General features: G+C 45.7%; 2 protein-coding genes across 3 annotated transcripts in view; both read right to left on the reverse strand.

The window, feature by feature from the left end:
• Positions 1-5,115, reverse strand: part of FBLN7 (fibulin 7) — a 52,170-nt gene extending 47,055 nt beyond the window's left edge. The window contains exon 1 of the mRNA XM_043603999.1: positions 4,814-5,115. Coding sequence (XP_043459934.1) covers positions 4,814-4,888 — 75 coding nt within the window. The 5' untranslated portion in view covers positions 4,889-5,115. The remainder of the gene's footprint in view (positions 1-4,813) is intronic.
• A 9,511-nt stretch (positions 5,116-14,626) lies between these two features.
• TMEM87B (transmembrane protein 87B) overlaps positions 14,627-19,356 on the reverse strand; it is a 51,601-nt gene continuing 46,871 nt past the window's right edge. For both annotated transcript variants that reach the window (XM_043603998.1, XM_043603997.1), the window contains exons 18-19: positions 19,063-19,093; positions 14,627-17,910 (exon numbers count right to left, since the gene is read on the reverse strand). In XM_043603998.1, coding sequence (XP_043459933.1) covers positions 17,851-17,910; positions 19,063-19,093 — 91 coding nt within the window. In that variant the 3' untranslated portion in view covers positions 14,627-17,850. The remainder of the gene's footprint in view (positions 17,911-19,062; positions 19,094-19,356) is intronic.

Here is a 19,356-nt window from a genome sequence, read left to right on the forward strand (position 1 = left end):
CTTTTGAGAGAGAGAGGGAGGGAGGGAGGGAGAGGGAGGGAGACACAGAGCAGCTTCCAGGCTCTGAGCTTCAGCACAGAGCTTGATGCGAGGCTCGAACTTACAAGCCGTGAGATCATGATCTGAGCTGAAGTCAGACCTTAACCGACTGAGCCATCCAGGCACCCCAGAAATTAATCCAGTTTTTAGATGGACACAACTTTACCCAGTAGAGTCCTCATGGCAAATAAGCACATGAAGAGATTCTCAATATTATTAGTCATTAAAGAAATGGAAATAAAAACCACAATAAGACCTCACTGCCTACTTATCGGAATGACTTGTTAACAAACAAACAAACCTGACAATATTAAGTGGTGAGGATGTAGCGTAACACAGTCTTTTATACATTGCTGGTGGGAGGGAATGTAAAATGATACAACTAATATGGAATACAGTTTGGCAGTTTCTTACAAAGTTAAGTATGCATTTGCCATAGGACCCAGCAATCTCACTTCTACATATCTGCACAAGAGAAAAGAATATTTATATTTATATTCACACACACACACACACACACACACACACACACACACACACACAGATGTATGGGAATGCTTATAGCAGTTCCACTCATAATCACCAAAAACTGGAAATGACATTCTAAGTATCATTCAGTTCAGTGAACGATATGCACAAACTGTGGTACACTGGAGCGCCTGGGTGGCTCAGTTTGTTAAGCATTTGACTTCAGCTCAGGTCATGATCTCATGGTTCATGGGGTCAAGTCCTGCATCAGGCTCTGTGCTGACAGCTCAGGGCCTGCAATCTGCTTTGGATTCCATATCTCCCTCTGTCTCTGCCCTACCCCACTCACTCTGTCTCTCTGTTTCTCTCTCAAAAATAAATAAACATAAAAAAAATTTTTAAACCTGTGATACACCTACACCATGAAATATGACTGTTACAGTATTAGTAAAACAACTATGCAGACTAGAATAACATGGAAGAATCTTAAATGCATTATGCGAAATTTAAAATGCCAGACTCAAAAGGCTATGCACTTGTTGATTCCATTTATATGACACTGTGGAGAAGACAGAACCACAGTGATGAAGGACAGAGCAGTTCAGAGGTGACAGAACGGTATCCTGACTGTGGTGGTAGTTACCACATATAGAATATATAGCTCTATGGGAAAAATCATGGAAATGTATACCAAAAACATTTTTTTTGTCATTAAACTGTAAAAAGCAGATGGGAGAAGGTAACCAAAAGAACCTCCACAAAGAGAAATTTGGGGGAATGGGAGGCCTTCTGAACCACCCCATGGGCAAGGAGGATGCTGAGACCATGCCCTCCTTACTCACTTAGGGCTACCATGGGGAAGAGAGGTGAGGCGTTTGTTACATGTTTCCCTTTCTTGTCTCCCCAGTGAGGCTGTTTCTCTTCTAGTGGGAAGGCCACAGAGTGGGCAGCAGTTTTAAGAAGGGGCCCCCAGGGGCGCCTGGGTGGCGCAGTCGGTTAAGCGTCCGACTTCAGCCAGGTCACGATCTCGCGGTCCGGGAGTTCGAGCCCCGCGTCAGGCTCTGGGCTGATGGCTCAGAGCCTGGAGCCTGTTTCCGATTCTGTGTCTCCCTCTCTCTCTGCCCCTCCCCTGTTCATGCTCTGTCTCTCTCTGTCCCAAAAATAAATAAACGTTGAAAAAAAAATTTAAAAAAAAAAAAAAAGAAGGGGCCCCCATCCATGGGATCCCCACACTGCTCAACCTGCCCTCCTTCCCCATGACCACCTGCTCCCATCCAGCTAATCACAAAAACCCTGCAAAGTAACTCAGGACAGATGTGCTGACAAGAGGGACACAATTGGAAAGCCACGGAGGACTGCAGGAGAGGGGACAATACTGTCCATCCCCATGAGATCAGTGCTCCAGACCCTTGCAGAAAGCAGCCTCCCCCTACCCTGTAACACACACACACACACACACACACACACACACACACACACACTCCCTCTCTCTCTCTCTCTCGAAGATACATCACAGGTACACCTGCACATACACACACCATCGCAAATACAATCACTCGTTCACGCAGACACAGTTGCAATCACAGGCACCGGCACAGAGGCACGTGCACATGCACTCACAAACACACACCCATCATAACCTAACATAACCAAGTGAGCACATTTCCTGGTAAACAGAGGAAGCCCAGACAGGGCTGTGCATTGCTGCTGTGAGAATTCCTGCTGCCTCTAGCTAGACGTCCGTGGGTTGCCGGGCACCCCACCTGTCTCCTCTGTGGCAGGAGACAGTCCCATGGGTGCCATTCATTCTCCAAACACCAGCCAAGTCTCCACCAGCCAGCAGGTCGTACTGCTGGGTTCAAGAGCCCCAGGCTCATAATGTGTTCAGATCAGGTCAACTCCAGGTATGCCATGTCACCTCAGGTCCTCTTGAGTCTGATCCTTTGTGCACTCCGAATTCCCCTGCTTTTGGCCCTTTCCTAGGTCTGCAGCTTTTTAACTCTGAAGGATGGCTTCACTGGGCCTCAGGCATTTGCTTGATTAAAATCACTAGGGACAATTTTAAAAAATACTAATGCCTGAGCCCTAACCCAGGCCATTGGAGTCAGATTCTCTGAAATGAGGCTGGCATCGAGATTTCTAGAAGCTTCCCAGGTGATGTGATGTGCAGCCAAGGTTTACCCAGAGACTGCCCAGCTTGGTCCTGCTCAGACCAGCACCCGCATGACCACACTCCATTCATTTTGCTGAGCTCCTGCTAGCTGCCTGCTATGTGTGGTCCCTGGGTAAAAATCCCAGATATGGTCCCTGGCCCTGGGGCCCTGTAGTGGAGAAGACAGACAATAAAGTCAAAATCTACCGAGAAACCCCATTACAAATGTGATCGGTCCTATTCCAGAGCCCTTCACAGGGCCATAACAGAACACACAAGGGCAGGGAGGAGACCTGTTTAGCGTGGGGTTGGGAAGGCCTCCGCAAAGGGATGCTTATTTGAGCAGGGACCCAAAAGATGAGGAGCCCCGTAAAGAGTGTTCCTGGGACCTTCTTCATAGTTTACCTGTCAGACTCCCCCAGGCGGGGGCCGGGAGGGGAGACCTCTCAAACACCTAAGACTTTACTTTGGGTGAAGGGCAGTTTCACTGGAATTTTTTAAACCAACCTCTGTGGACGATCCTTTTTGCTCCCTTTCCCTCTCACAAAGCCCAGTGAGGCAAGGATCAGAACCACACCTCCCAGGAACAGAGGCCAGAGAGCTCACTTTTCTGCCCCTGCAGCAACCACAGACATGTGAGAACTGCCAGGGTCTCACCTGTTTTCCAGGTAACCTGGAGAGACAGCAATAGGCCCCATAAGATGAGACAGGGGCAGGGCAGGCGCCCCAGCATCTCCTTGCACATCCTGTCCATCCCTCCCCTCTGAGGGCTCCGACTGGATGCACCTGCCCTGTGCTTCCGGCCCTCAGTTCTGAGCCTGATGTTCTGTTTTGCTTTGTACTCTGCAAAGTGGGTGGGAGATCCATTGCTCTGCTGGTGGGACCACTGTGGCCTCAACTGAGCCTCTGCTGCCTGGTGGCTCAGTGGCTTCCTGCGGTGCCCATTGAGCACGTCTGCACTGACACCACCCACCTCTGGTCTGAACTGAGTTCTCCCTGCCTGGAGTCCCTTCCTGCACCCCAGGGGCTTCTCCATGACCCTGAGTGTGCCTGCCTGGCTCAGGAATTTACACACTGAGTGTCTGTGGGGAAGGGGAAAGGTCTGGAACTCAAGGAGAGGGACTGAATTTTCTCCACTCCTTCCTGGCTGTGTGACCTCGAGTAAGTCACAATCTCCCTGGGTGAGGCCCTCCTCCCCAAAATGGGGATGACAGTGGTCCCCACGTCACAGGGCTGCTCGGAGAATTAAGAGCCTGGAGGATGCTCAGCAAAGAACCTGGCAGTCATCAGGCTTTCGGTAAGCACGTGCTCTCCTTCCGCCTTGGGTTACTGCTACTGCTGTGGCCGGTGTCATTGGGGTGGCCGCCCCGCTGCCCACGGGCCACGCCCATCACAGGGGGAGGGGTCCCCGTCGGCCAGAGCCTGTCCGGTGGTTGCTGGCTCTGAATTCGGCAATTCCAGTTCCACCTTCCGAAGACTCAATTTCATCTGCATTCTTTTAATTGTAATCATCGGTTCTTTACTGGTTAATATAAAAGTGAAATCGAGTGAAAAATCCAGTGAGGCTCCAACAAATATAAAGGGCAAGGAGAGAAAAACGGAACAGCAAGCGGCCTGTCTGTGTGGGAAAGGAAATGTAGCCCCAAATCTAAGGCCCCACAGGCGCGGGGCGAGGCGGCTTCGGGAACCTCCGGGCCCCCCCTCCGCCTGCGCCGCGCAAACGCCGCTCACAAAGTCCGCGCGCGTTTAAAAGTCGGCAGCGGTGGGAATGAGATTTCAGTTGGAAATTTGAATGCTGGGAGCTGGAGGGCGGGGACAGCCTCTAACCTAACGGGGTGACCGGGAGCCCCCTTGGGGACCCCCCGAAGCCCAACGTCTCCTACACCCCGAGGAAACCTTCCCCCCAGCCCACGAGTTCCCCGCGGCCCGAGGCTGTCGCGCAGAACGCGCGGCGGGACCAGCCCGGGTCTTCCCAGGCGCCCGGCCCCGCGGTGCGTCTCAGGTGACAGACGGGGGGGGGGGGTCCCCGAGAACCGCTCGGAGCCCCCAACGCAAGCCCCCAAGCGGTAAGCCCAGGTGGTCCGGCCTTGGCTTCGCGTCCCGGGCGAGCGGGACCGGTGGGAGGCGGGAGGCGGGAGGTGGGAGGGCACTGACCTGGGAAGCCCGCGACGCGGGGCCGGCGAGCAGCAGCAGCAGCAGCAGGAGCGCGCGGGGACAGCGGGGCACCATCTTGCCAGTGGGAACCGCTGGGCTGGGGATGGGGGGACGCCGCCTCGGTCCGGCCCACGCCGCGGCCTCCCCGCGGGGTGCAGGGCGCCGCGCGGTCCCGGAGCGGCTCGCGCAGGGAGGGCGGCGGGAGCCCCGGAGCGCGGCCGGCGCCGTCTCGGGTCCAGGTGCGCCGCGCGCGGGCCTCGAGCGTCCGCAGCCGCCCGCACGAGACAGCCCCGGCGAGGCGGGGAGGCGCCAGCCCCGGGGCCGAGGCCGAGGAGGAGGGGCTGCCCGGCCAGGAATGCGCCTGGGAGCGCGCCCAACCCGCGCGGCTCCCCGAGGAGGCCGGGCGCGACGCCGAGGACGAGCGCGGGCATCCGGAGGGCCTCGCGGGCAAGGGCGGCCGAGGCCGCGCGGCCGGTGTGTCCCGCACGCGCGCCCGGCCGCGAGCCCACCCCGGGCGGAGCCCCCGCCCTGGCCGCCCCCTTGCCCCGCTGGGGAGACTGAGGCGCGCGTCGGCGGCCGCTGGCGGCAGCGTGGCGATCCCCATCCAGCTCTGCTCCACTTCGCAGCTCGCTCACGGACACCTTCCTCCACCGCCTTCAGAGAACAGGGCGGGCTGGGCCGGGAGGTGGGCTTCATAAACTAAGTTCTCCCTCTGAGTAGACGGGTGTCCTTCTAAATCGTGCTAGTGGGGAACAAGAACACACATGCACGGTGACCGAGAATCTGAAGCCCGCCTGATAGTCCGCCCCACCCCAAACCGAAGGAGAAACTGCTTAAAACGGAGGCCAGGTTATCAGAACATTGGATGCTTTGCTGAGGTCCGTGGGAAATCCCCCCGGGAAGGGCAGGCATTCGTGGTCTCAAGTCCCCTGCATCCAGGGGCTGTGGGGGGAACCAGATGGCCCCAGCCCCAGGCTCCTGGAAAACATTATTTAAGTTCTTACTGGAAGAATGTTTTCAGAAGGCAACACTGCAGATGTCGTGGTGCACACCAAGTCTGGCCAAGCCTCAGATCCATTTTTCCTTTCCGCATTTCACTTAGCAGAACCCACTCACAGCCCGAGGAGTGGAGCTAAGAAGACTGCAGTGGGAGCAAGAGCTGTGCTCCATCGGAAGGCACAAAGGAAAGTTGGAGCCCCCTGGAAAGCCAGGGCAAGGTGTGGGCTGGCCACCTGAGCATTCCTTATCCAGGAAATCCTACTGGGCTTCCCCCTCTACCTTCCTGCTGCAGGAAGTAGAGCAGGGCCCCTGTGATCTTATTTTGCATTCCTGCTTAAATCTTGGAGAGCAGTGCAATACATCGCTTCTCCTGTCCAGGTAGAGGGGCCAGGCAGCAGCGCGGTCCAATCCCAGGAAGCCTGTGGAAATGGTGGTTTTCTGCCCCAATCCCTCATGTGTTTGTTTGCTGTTGATGCCAAAAGATGCCAAAGCCTGTGTGTTCCCCGGGCCCCCTTTCACTTACCCCTCCCTCCCCACTAATGAAACATTTGGTTCTGGTCGCTGTGGCCACGTTTAATATGTGTTTGATCCCACCTCATGTTTTATATGGTGACCTCCCCTGGCAGGCCGGGACTTGTCGGCCCTCTTCTGGCTGTGCAGTGGGAACCAGACGTTCACAGAGGTAAGCGGGCATTCTTTTTTCTTCTCTTGCCCTCTCTGTGGCTTCATAAAGCTGAATCTGGGCATGGTTGAGTGACTCACCCAAGGTATGCAATCTCCAGACTCAGGCCGCTCCCAGAGCTGTGCTGTTTCCAGCACAGACTGCCTTCTTCCACCTTTTCACTTAAATACAAGAGCATAGGGTTTCAGGAATTTTAGTTGTGGTAACAGAATTTTTGTTTTGTTTTGTTTTTCCTTTTTTCTTTTTTTAAATTTTCAAGCATTTATAAGTTTTAACAGGGATATTTTCCCCCTATCTACCGATTTCTGTTTGTTGCCCTTGTCCTATGGCAACTTTTCATTTAGTGCTCTGGTGTCTGGTGTGAATTCACCTTTTAAGGTCCCACTGTGCTAGCAGTACTGCTCCTTCTCTCTTCTGTCCCCAACTGCCCTTGACCTGCAGTGATCAAGGCAGACCCAAACTGTCAGGGCTGTCTGAAAGCAGATCATGAAAATAAGCCACGCGTCCTATATTCGGGGCTATGAAAACCAACCCTTGGCTTGAACAAGATGAGTCTGTCCTCTATTTTACCTCTTGTCTTTCCTCTATGTTTAGTTTTCAAGAGAATATTCCAGAATGTCAGGGATGGGGCGGGGGGGGGGGTCTACACATATAAGGAAAATATTTGTAAAGCTTTTTTTTTTTAAGTTTATTTTTTGAGAGAGAGAGCACGAGCAGGGGAGGGACAGAGAGGGGGACAGAGGATCCGAAGCAAGCTCCATACTGACGGCAGCAAGCCCGACGCAAGGCTCAGACTCACGAAGCACGAGATCATGACCTGAGCTGAAGTCGGATGCTTGACTGACTGAGCCACCCAGGCGCCCCAATATTTGTAAAGTTTTTTGACAGAATCGATTGCCATCTCCTGGGATCAGTGCTTTTGCTGAAACACTTGTGTTCCCTGCGTGGGAATGCAAAACAAGAGAGGAAAATTTGCTATAGAGGTCTGTTTGACACCCAGTCAGAAGCAGCAGCTCGTCTGAAACAGCCATTCCAAAGCTGTCCTGTAGGGTTCTCTGGGTCCCCATGGAGTGGTGCCCCACTCCATGTTGCATACCCTGTGGGGTTTCATGTGCTTATCCTGCTCGTTGGCTTGCTCGGCGCTGCTTCTTTCCCTTTCCCACCTTCACCCCACATCTGTGATTCTAAATGTCACCAGCCCCCACTGAATACCTACAAAGGGTCTTAGGAACAAAAACCCAGCATGTTAGCCTGACCCAGGACAACAGGGGAGGAACAGGGGTGGGGGGTGATCTAGAAGGAACACAGTGATGGTCAAATTCACTCTACACAGATTCTTACCTGAGTGCCAACTCAGGGCACAGCCCTGTGTGAGGCGCTACATCATGCTTTCACACCACATCAAAGACGTGAACCAAGAGTTTGTTCTTTGAAATGATAATACAGAAAGGGGTTACAAACAAAAAATACATGGATACTGTCTTTTGTAGTTACCTACACACTTACCTTTACTGGTAATATTTATTGCTTCACGTGGATTCAAGTTACTGTTTAGTATTATTTCATTTCACCCTGAAGGACTCCCGTTAGTATTTCTTGTAGGGTGATATTGCTAGCAAATAATTCTGGTTTTGTTTATCTGGGAGTGTCTTTCTTTTTCCTTCGTTTTTGATGGATAGTTTGCCTGGATACTGAATTCTTGGTTGACAGGTGTTTTTGTTTGTTTGTTTGTTTGTTTTCCTTTCAGTCCTTTGGGTATCATCCCATTGCCTTCTAGCCCCCATGTTTTCTGATGAAAAATCAGTTTTTAATCTTACTGAGTATCCCTTGTATGTGATGAGTCACTTCTCCCTTGTTGCTTTCAAAATTCCTTGTCTTTTGACAGTTTGATTACGATGTATTTCAGTGTGGATCTCTGAGTTCATACCACTTGGAGTTTGTTGATCGTTCTGATTGTGTAGATTAATGCTTTTCATCAAATTTGGGAGTTTTCAGCTGTCATTTCTTCAAGTATTCCTTCTGCCTCTTTCCTACTTTCCTCTCTTTCAGATTTTCCCACTATGCATATATTGATATGTTTGATCCATGGATCTCTGAAGCTCTGTTCATTTCTTTTTTTCTGTTTACTTTTTATTCCCCAGACTGAATAATCTCAATTGACCTATATTCAATTTCACTGATTCTTTATTCTGTCTGCTTAAAACTGCTATTGACCCTCTCTAATAAATTTTTCATGTCAGTTATTGTACTTTTTAAAAAATTTTTGTTTAAAGTTTTTATTTATTTTTGAGAGAGAGAGAGAGAGAGTGCAAGCGAGGGAGGGACAAAGAGAGGGAGACACAGAATCCGAAGCAGGCTCCAGGCTCTGAGCTGTCAACACAGAGCAACGTGGGGCTCGAACTCACAGACTGCGGGATGGTGACCTGAGCAGTAGTCGGCACTTAACCGACTGAGCCACCCAGGTGCCCCTGTATTTTTCAACAGAAAAGTATTTCTATTTATACTCTATTTGGCTCATTTTTTATAATTGTCATCTCTTTACTGATATTCTCTATTTGGTGAGATATTGTTCTCATACTTTATTTAGTTCTTTTGAATGGTTTCCTTTAGGTCATTGAACATATGTAAAATAGCTGATTTAAAGTTCTTGTCTACCAAGTACAACATCTGGCCTTTCTCAAGAATATTCTGTTTTTATTTATTTATTTTTAACTTTTTAAATGTTTATTTATTTTTGAGAGAGACAGAGACAGAGAGAGACAGAACGCGAGCAGGGGAGGGGCAGAGAGAGAGGGAGACGCAGGATCCGAAGCAGGCTCCAGGCTCTGAGCTGTCAGCACAGAGCCTGACGTGGGGCTTGAACCCACAAACTGTGAGATCATGACCTGAGCCAAGGTAGGACACTTAACTGACTGAGCCACCCAGGTGCCCCTCAAGAACATTTTATATTGATTGCTTTTTTCCCCTTATTTCTTTGTGTCATAATTTTTTTGGTGAAAGCTGGACATTTTAAGTAACGGGATAACTCTGGAAATCATATTTTATCCTCTCCCCAGGATTGGTTGTTGCTGCTTGTTTTAATGTTTGTTTGTTTGTTTAGTGACTTCTCTAAACTAATTCTGTAACATTTGTAGTTTTTGTAATACAGGGCCACTAAAATCTCTCAGTCATCTGGCAGTCAGCTAATTATTAGACATAATTTTCTTTAAATTCTTGGAGCCAGGAAATCTCCCAGTCTTTGTCAAGGTGCTTGTGTGTATGGTAAGATACGTCTTCAACGCTCATCCAGCCAATTTACCACTCTGCCTTAGCCTTCGCTTCCTGCTTGCAGTCTTTGCTGAGCAGAGCCCTACATATGCACATGGCCTTGAGGATTGGAAACACAGAAATGCATTGGAGCTTTTCCCTTTGGTTTTACTTTTGAGGTTTTCAGTTAGTCTGTTTTTGCTTCATTGTTATTTACTGCCTCAGGCAGCTACATTAAAACACTTGACTGCAAATGCTTTTTAACAAACATTCCCAAGGAAGAGGCTTTTAACACTGGGCAAACTCTGGCCCAGGTCAGATAAAGGAAAGCCTTCTAGCCATGAATTCCAAGGAACCACTAGACCAATCAAAGAATAATATTCTTTGAAAATGAGATTTTGAAAGGGCTCCAGCTCCATTCTGTTCCATACAGTACTAGGAATGTGGGCCCTGAATTTTGAAGGCAACTGCTGAGCTGGGGAAAAGAGTAGAAGGGTGGGGCGGATGAAAGGAAACCTTGTGTTCTTACTGAAATTCAGGCATTATTCTGTAGTAAATGCTTCTTAGGTTGCTGCAAGACTGGTTAGTTTCCAGAGTTCTGAAAGTTAATTTTGAAAGTTGTTTTTTTTTTTTTTTTTTTTTTTAAGTTTTTCATTGTTTCTATGAAGGGACAAACTTTCAGAGGTCCTTAGTCCCTCACTATCTCTGATGTCACCCACACATCATTTTCTTAAGCAGATGGTTTTACTTGGCTGGACACGAGTCAAACTTGGTGGTAGCAGAAATTTCAATTCCACTTTCTTAGCCTTGGCTGGGCTGCATGGCGTCTGTCCCACACACGCAGAGTACAGGGTGAGCCAGTGATTTGGGGGTTTATACACAGAACATGGTCACCTTCTTTCTCTCTTTCGGTAATTCTTTGCTTTCCAGCTGCTACGCTTCTAATCTTTGTCTTCTTCCAATTCAGCACGTAAAAGTGCAGGTTTTTTTTTTTTTTAATTTTTTTTTAACGTTTATTTATTTATTTATTTATTTATTTTATTTTTTTTTTTAATTTTTTTTCAACGTTTATTTATTTTTTGGGGGGACACAGAGAGACAGAGCATGAATGGGTGAGGGGCAGAGAGAGAGGGAGACACAGAATTGGAAACAGGCTCCAGGCTCTGAGCCATGAGCCCAGAGCCCGACGCGGGGCTCGAACTCACGGACCGCGAGATTGTGACCTGGCTGAAGTCGGCGCTTAACCAACTGCGCCACCCAGGCGCCCCAACGTTTATTTATTTTTGAGACAGAGAGAGACAGAGCATGAACGGGGGAGGGGCAGAGAGAGGGAGACACAGAATCTGAAACAGGCTCCAGGCTCCGAGCTGTCAGCACAGAGCCCGACGCGGGGCTCGAACCCACAGACCATGAGATCATGACCTGAGCCGAAGTCGGCCACTTAACCGACTGAGCCACCCAGGCGCCCCAAAAGCGCAGGTTTATACCTGGGTTTACTCTGGCAAGAACTGTGGCCTGCTATCAGTGTAAAAGGCATAAAAAGTGGGGAAATCACCCAGTGCACTTCCCTCATCCAAGTGTCGAGTCCCTTCGAGTCTCCCTGCTTTGAGTCTGTCTCCAATGTCTTACTTAAATTTTGTAGTTCTTACTTAAATTTTGTCTAGAGTTGTTATTTGTGGGGAAGTTTGGCCCAATAGAAGGTACTTCTCCATGATCAGAACTTGAAATCCACAAGTACAATAATATGAATTATAATACGATTCATTATTTAAAAAGCAATTTCATAGTGAAAAGCCTAGCTTGCTCATTCCCTTAATAGAAATGTCTAACAATAATCCTTTGGAAGCAGATGCACTAATGGGCAAACTTTTTTTTTTTTTAAAGAAGGGAAGATAAAGTTTATGGAGTATTTTATTTTTAGTAGTGCTGAAACTAGAATAGACACTGTCACTAATTCTCTGTCACTAATTCTCTGCCCCAAATTAAGAGGCGGAGAATCAGAATTACAACTATTTATTGTAGAGACAGAATTTGGAGGCTGGAATGAAAGACAACTGTCATACAAAATGATGTAGCAAGCAATAACCAAACCACAGAAAGTGTATTTCAAGTTTTGATATGCAGTTCAACCCTCCCAGGGCATTAACCTCCCTCTGATGCCAAGGATCCATAAGTGAGAAAAGCAAATGAGGATACAGGCTTCAGTTCTAGCCTGAGGGATCTATGAAGGTTTCCTGGTTCCCCATTTTCTCACCTGTAAAATAATCTCAGAGGCCCCTTCCAGCCGCCAAGTTCTAATTCTTTTTTTTTTTTTTTTTTTTTTTTGAGTGAGAGTGCAAGAGTGAGCGAGTGGTGAAGGGGCAGAGATAGAGGGAGAGAGAGAATCCATGCTGTCAGCACAGAGCCTGATGCAGGGCTCGATCTCACAAACCATGAGATCGTGACCTGAGTCGAAATCAAGAGTTGGATGCTGAACCGACTGAGCCACCCAGACACCCCCCCCAAGTTCTAATTCTGAGAGAACTGGAAATATTCCAAAAGGATAACTGTTTTCCTGGACTGGTGGTGCTCTTTGTGTACTTTTTTTTTTTTTTTAAGGAAGAGCTTCATTAGTAGCTAAGTGGTGGGGTTTTTGTTGTTGTTGTTTTACAGATCCCAGAGGTTTTTAGTAGCAGATCAGTCATGCTCCTTGGGGTGATCAGACAGATTGAACACACTGATAAAGTGAGTAACTTTATCAAGGTCCCGAAGGTGAGTGTCCCGAGGTGCTGGGGAAGACACATCACAGGTAAGAAATGCAAAACCTACTTTAGCATTTCTGAAAGGCACAATCTATGGAAGGGAAACCCTTACTGGATTTTTTAAAAGTTTCTTGTTTCATCTCTAAATTTGTTTAATGGCATTTGGTAAGTTAATCAAAGAAAATAATTGTAAAGGCAAGAATTCCAGACCAGAACTCCTCAGAGATATTACTTTGGCACCATCTGCTGGGTAGCTTTTAAAAGTTTCTCTGTACATAGACTTCCATTGCAGTTTACTACTTTTCCACAATGACTTAAAGGAAGTGTCAACATTATTTGTGTCTGAATTGAGTACCATACGAGCTTATGTTAATGGGAATTTAGCTGCAAATCCACTATCACTGAAGGGGCATAACTTTCCCTGGGAAACTTGAACACACACAAACGCATCTTAGAATTTCAATTCCATGTGGGGGGGTTTATTTCAGCTGGCTGTCTCTCAGTAGCACCTCTGACAACCTCTGATGCATTCTGTGTAACTTCGCTGTATCGTGAAGCTCTCTCTCTCTTTGCGGGGAGAGAGAGAGAGAGAGAGAGAGAAGGCCTGAGCACCAGGCACTTTAGATTCCGGACCTCAATCCCCTAACAAGCAAACATGTACCTCCTTCCGGCCCAGGACTTTGTGGAAACCCTTCGAGGATGCTTCCCACCAGTGTTAATACTAGCCTTCCATTTGCGAGCAGGGTGACTTTGGGCAAGTTATTTGGCCGTGCTGAGTCTGTTTTCACCTCTATAAACTCACTGGCTAGACCTACCTCATGGCTACTGAGACCACACGGTTAACAGAACCCGCCACTGCCACTGCGTGAGCATTCCCGGCCTTCCCTAAACCGTCAGCACTGTTATTACAACAGGCCTGCTTTTCCTTGGGGGGGAATACTCATCTTGGCCGCCCCCAAGGCTGGGAGAATTTCCAAGAATATTCTCCACGTTCCATTTACTTGGGGCAGGATGGATTTTATTTATTAATGGATTAAGCTATGATCTGAGACCATGCTTGCTTCTAGATTTTTTGACATCGTATAACCTACTTGTGGACCACCGTTTTTTACATATCTCTCCATGTGTTTACATTAGAAAATAGGCAGCTTTTGTCTTCCCTCTCCACTGCTCCCAAATAATCTGTGGCAGAAGCCATCAGCTGTCCACCCAAAGCCATCCTCTCCTTCACAGAGTAGCGGGCAGGCAGTTTGTGTGGGCATGTGACTGTTCGCCAAAGTGACGAGCAACACTTCTGGGTTTCGCCCCCCAAAACTTCCCAGGCTGTCCTTTTTCCTGCTGGCTGCATACAGATGACAGGCCCTAGGAGCTGGAGGGCTCACAAGGCAGAAATAAACTTTGGGTCCCTGAGGGGGATGTGTGGAGGAAGGTTACCCCACCCACCTCTAGGCCCATGTTGCATGGCCAAGAAATAAACTTCTTTTTGTCTTAACCTTCTGAAATGTTGAATAAAAAAATAATGCTATAATAAACATTTTTGTGCAGAAGTCTTATTCTATAATTTGAATTTTTATTATTTTTATTAAAATTTTTTTTTATTTATTCATTTTTGAGAGACAGAATGTGAGCAGGAGAGGGGCAGAGAGACAGGAACACACAGAATCCAAAGTGGGCTCCAGACTCTGAACTGTCAGCACAGAGCCCGATGCGGGGCTCGAACTCAATGAATTGTGAGATCATGACCTGAGCCGAAGTCGGATGCTCAACTGACTGAGCCACCCAGGCACCCCTATAATTTGAATTTTTAAAAATATCACCAGAATCGGCAGCATTCAAAGGTTATACCCTTCTCTTCACAAAGACTGAATCAATTCCATTACTATCATTAATGAGTGTGTTCATCAGACTTTGAAAGCTGAAACAGGTTTTATAAATACATTAGTACAGACTTGTTAATTTAAAAATTTACCCTTTCACTTTGCATTCCTCTGATCACTTCTGAGGCTGAACGCTTTTCCATGTTTGTTAATTAGTTGTCTCTCCTTTTTTTAAGACTTTGTTTATGCCCTGCCATCTGTTTGGGCCTATATTTCCTGAAGATTTATATATATAATCTGGCAGTAATAGATATTAGAATCAATCATCTAGAATTTCAGAAAGCATTTTATTAAAAGTCAGAACAAATATTAAGGCACAAAAATACATCAACTTTTTAAAACAAAAATCTTTGAAACAGTTTTGTCCTACATTCAAAGCAACTTCTTCCAAATTATACAATAATTTAACCCTTTTAAATAGAAAAATATAACTTTTCAAACCCCTAAATTTTCTCCTCAAATACACGTTTCCCTAGTTTCTTAATGAAGTACTGAGCTTCTGTATATACTGTACATTTGCTTAAAATCCTATTTTTGTCACTTATATACATTTGATATGTTTAGAACTTTACCTAGTATGTTAAACTTCTCTTTGTAAGTATAAGGCTTGGTGTGCTCTATTGCTCGGTGCACGCTGTTGACCCTACAGAGACACAAGTACCAAAAAAACTAGTGAGTTTTAAATCTAGCACAACAGTTCTCCCCTTTAAGTTAGTCATGTATAGCTTGTAAAGCTTAGTGCAATAGACTCAAACCCCTTTTATTTATTTTTAAAAGAAACTCTGCCCCCATCGTGGGGCTCGAACTCACGACCCCAAGATAAAGAGCCGCATGTTTACTGACTGAGCCAGTTGGGCACCTGAAACCCCCTTTTAAAAAAAGATACAAAAATCAGTCTTATGTGTACATTTTTCATACTCTCAGTCCTGACATTATGGTAGTGCAAACATAATGTACTGTATCACAGAGGAAAAGTTGGTTTTCTCTATAGGATACGGAAGATTTAAAAATTATTTTCTTTACAGGAAAAGTAAGGGAACATCATCTCTCAGGCTTAAAAAATTCATACATTCATTTATTTTTCCTTATTTTTGAAATAAATATACTGTCCTTTAAAGCAGATAATTAAATCCTAATCTAACTCAAATCATGAAAATTCCCTTTGACGCAGATTTCACACATTGTATAAATCTAACATGAGTTGCATTAGAACATGTAAGCATTTTGTCTAGGAACACATAAAACTGGAATCACCCTCAGATCCTTTCATCTGGTTGGCTCCCCAAGAATAAACTGGTCTGATAGCCTCAAAAGCTTTGAGGACCAGTTCCTGACCACTTGTTGCAGAAGCGGGGTGACGAGCTGTACGATGGCCCTGGTTATAACTTCTCCCCAGTGCCCTTCGTACGAACCACAGCTGTAGCCTGAGGACACCCCCTTCTGTTTACGGGGGTTGGGGGGGCTAAGAGGGCCCTCCGTAGGAATACTCAATTCAGGTCATTATAAACACCAACTGGTGCCACAATTGTCACTGAAAGTGACAGAGAATATGCCCTTTGAAAAACATTTCTGATAAGGTTGTCAGGAGGGAATCCTGCTTTCTCTAGAAGATGAAAAAAGTTTGCATTTCAGCCTATAGCTGAAAGCAGTGTTTTCGTACGCACTACTGAGGTTATGCCAGAGGCAGTCTCCCTTATTAACACACTTCACATCGATGCCCCACTCCTGCTCCGCTACATTTGTAGCTCCTACTGGCTGGAAGCCCAGGACTCTGCATTTCAAAATTCACCTGGAGCTATCTGAGGAGTTGGGGGTCTGCCTCTAACAATGGGAGTGGTAGATAAAAGCAGGACCTAGAAGGCAGGGTCGCCTCCAGCCCTGCAACAACTGGGCCCGGGTAAAACACAGCAAAACCAGAATGGACACAAATGCTGGGAAATGTAGTAGGTAGGGGCCCATTATCGTGTCAAAAACAGAAAAAAGGAATGGAACTCACACTGTTAGCCACTCTTTTCCTAGGAAGCATGTCCCAAACTGTTCAGTGTTCCCTATGGAAAATAAATCTGAAAGTATCTTTCAATAGATATTACTACTAGCGATCTTTCTTACTAATCCCTATGAAATGAATAAATGAGAAGTGAATTGAAAAAGTAGGCTTTTGAAAGGACAATTTTGTGGCTTCATAATGAAAAAAATAATAAAGGTCATATTTAAGTGTTTGTACTGGTTAAGACTTTAAGTGCTTCTCAAACTCTTCTGAAGCCATTCTCAATTCCCAAGGTTAGAACTCCTTCAAAGAAAGATATGCAAAATTCTAACTTTAATTCCTATCCTACATGTCCACGAGCCCTGTATCTTTGGTCATGAAAGCAGCAAAACATTCACATTTCCATCATACTACATTCAACTACCTTTCAAGTTTAGAATGTTCTGCATTAAAAAAAAATATTAAAAAATTTCAAATCATACATTACATATATAATATGTAACAAAATGATGTATAAAACATGGTTGAAGGTCAAGAAATTAATTACAAGATTAATAGTGATGTACTGTACAGACAAATACATGTTTTATTATAAAATCAAATAAACCAAGATTATGTAAAGGATGTTCTAGGGTCTATAAGGCTCACTGGTAACGAATCTGCCAGCTTGCCGGGGAGAAAGTGCTCCCCATCTGGCCACGTGATTACCACCTGCCCCACACAGATTCAGCAGCAGCACGTGAACACGTGGCCTGAATGAGGGGATAGTGGGAGGGCAAATCCTTGGAAGTGACCTTCAAGACCTTATTCCTGTGTACTTCTGTTCCCCTGAGCTTAGAGAGGACCTACCTCTGTGATTTGATGTGCATGGTGATATTTACAAACAAGGACCTTGTGCAGACCCATATGTGTGTACACACACAGACACACACACACACACACACACACACCCCAAAACTAACCCTATAACCATGCTTATGTTCTACGGTTAATCAAGTTTTACTTGATATCAAATCACTTCCATATAAAAGTCAAAGAATATTATTATTGCATCTAGTAACTAGAAACCTAAGAGATGGAGATGCTGCTTTACCACACTTCAGAAGAATCACATCCTCTACCTCAAAGGTTAGTGAGTGGAAGAATAGAAGTGTTCACGTAAAAAATATTTTTAAATCTGGAATTGTCATATTTTCCAGAGAAAAGAGAAAGCCCAAATCCACATCCCTGCCTCCTTTTAGCTAAGAGCATTCGGGCATATTTCTTTATCATAATACTTCTCTTAGATTATTTCCAAATCCAGGCAATTTGGTGGACATTAAGCTGACATTTAAAGTAGCTTAAAAGGGGTGGAGAACCCTCCTACCACCTGAATTCTTAATTTTAATACATAGATTTCCAAGATAATGCAATAAAAACTTGTTGCACTAGATCAAAACAAAGCTCTCTTTCAGTCTTGAGGAAGTCCTTCACCGTTAACTGGGTTTCATTTATATGGGTTCCAATCACATTATCTTTTCTGAAGAGAACATTTTTTCTGCCATTTCAGATCTGGTCATGATTTCCTTTAAAAAAAAAAAAAAAGATGACATACTTCCAAATGTTGATGCTACTTCCAGAACATAACAAAATTCTCTAATCTTTCACAGTCACAATTTTGTGGGGAACTGCGTATATTTCACGATATACATAGAAACAGTAGATTCAGAAAATAAACACTGGATAATCTACACTTCTAGTGATGTGTGGCCAATATCTGTTGACAAGTTCGGAAAACTTTAACATCCTGCTAGCTGGAAAATGTTTCAATTTCAGAGTTACCAGTGAGAGGCAGAGATGGGGCTCACGTGTTTTTCTCAGGCATGGTTCATCCACGGATGGATTTGCCTCGCTTTACACAGTTCATGTATTTTGAAATTATACAACTATTCACCAAATGATTACTCTAAGTGCCCTTTACAAAGTAATTCTCCATCATGTCTCTTTCTGTAGAATTCTAAATCCTGAAGTTCAATTGCTTTGTAGCCAGGTGCATGTCTACGGCAGCCCCCTCAAAACTTCCCGCTACTGCCAGATCAACGTGCCACGGCCAAAGTCATTTGCCTTCAGTGAACAGAGCAGCAGCTGCTCTCCTGCTCTATAGCCACCACCTGAATTACGCCTCAGTTACCACTAACTTCCTCCCTTACTGTGCCTGCCCATAAGTTAGAGTTCCCAATATCCATCCTCTAATTCCTACTACTCAGACTTCTTCCTGTTTTGGGCCACCCTTCAATGTCCAGACGATTTAGAACTCAATTTTCTCCTCCAAACCTTCCCAAATCCACAACCTCGATTCAAATTTCCTGCTTAGTAAATGAGAATGAGTAGAAACTCTAATACCTTAGCAAAATATCCCAAGTAGAAGAAATTAATTTAGACAAACTGCCACCTTAAAGTATTCTAAACTCTTTACCCACACAGAAGATGTTAGAAAATCACAGACTCAAAATCTCATGAAACAATTCTCCCTCCCTTTATACCAACAAGCACTTATCTTGCTCCTGTTTTAAATGAGGATCTAGCTCCTTTAGGTTTCATTGACAAATCAGTGCAGTCTTCCAGGCTGCTCGATTTGTAATTGTTTTACAAAGTAACTTTCAGAATTTCTTTCTGAAATATATTTCTACTTTGTGAAAATAACAGCACCAAGAAAATAAGCAAAAAATGTATTTTACCTCATCTGAATCCACTAACACTGGAAGAGCTCTGAAACAAAAACAGGTAACAATGTTATTAACAGGCTAGTGTATGTATGAAGGCTGAGTACAGGCATATCCCTGTGATCTGTAAATTCTCATTCCTGGATGGACACGGCTGACAGAAGTAAACACCGAAGCTCACCAACGCACACAAAGAGGGATTTTCATACTGTTCTTAATAGCCCCCAACCTGAAAATAACCAAATGGGTAAACTGTAGTGTATCCACACAATGGAATACTACACAGCAAAGAAGCTGAACGGATTACTG

The sequence above is a fragment of the Prionailurus bengalensis genome, chromosome A3 (genome assembly GCF_016509475.1).
Source record: "Prionailurus bengalensis isolate Pbe53 chromosome A3, Fcat_Pben_1.1_paternal_pri, whole genome shotgun sequence".
Lineage (NCBI taxonomy): Eukaryota > Metazoa > Chordata > Mammalia > Carnivora > Felidae > Prionailurus > Prionailurus bengalensis.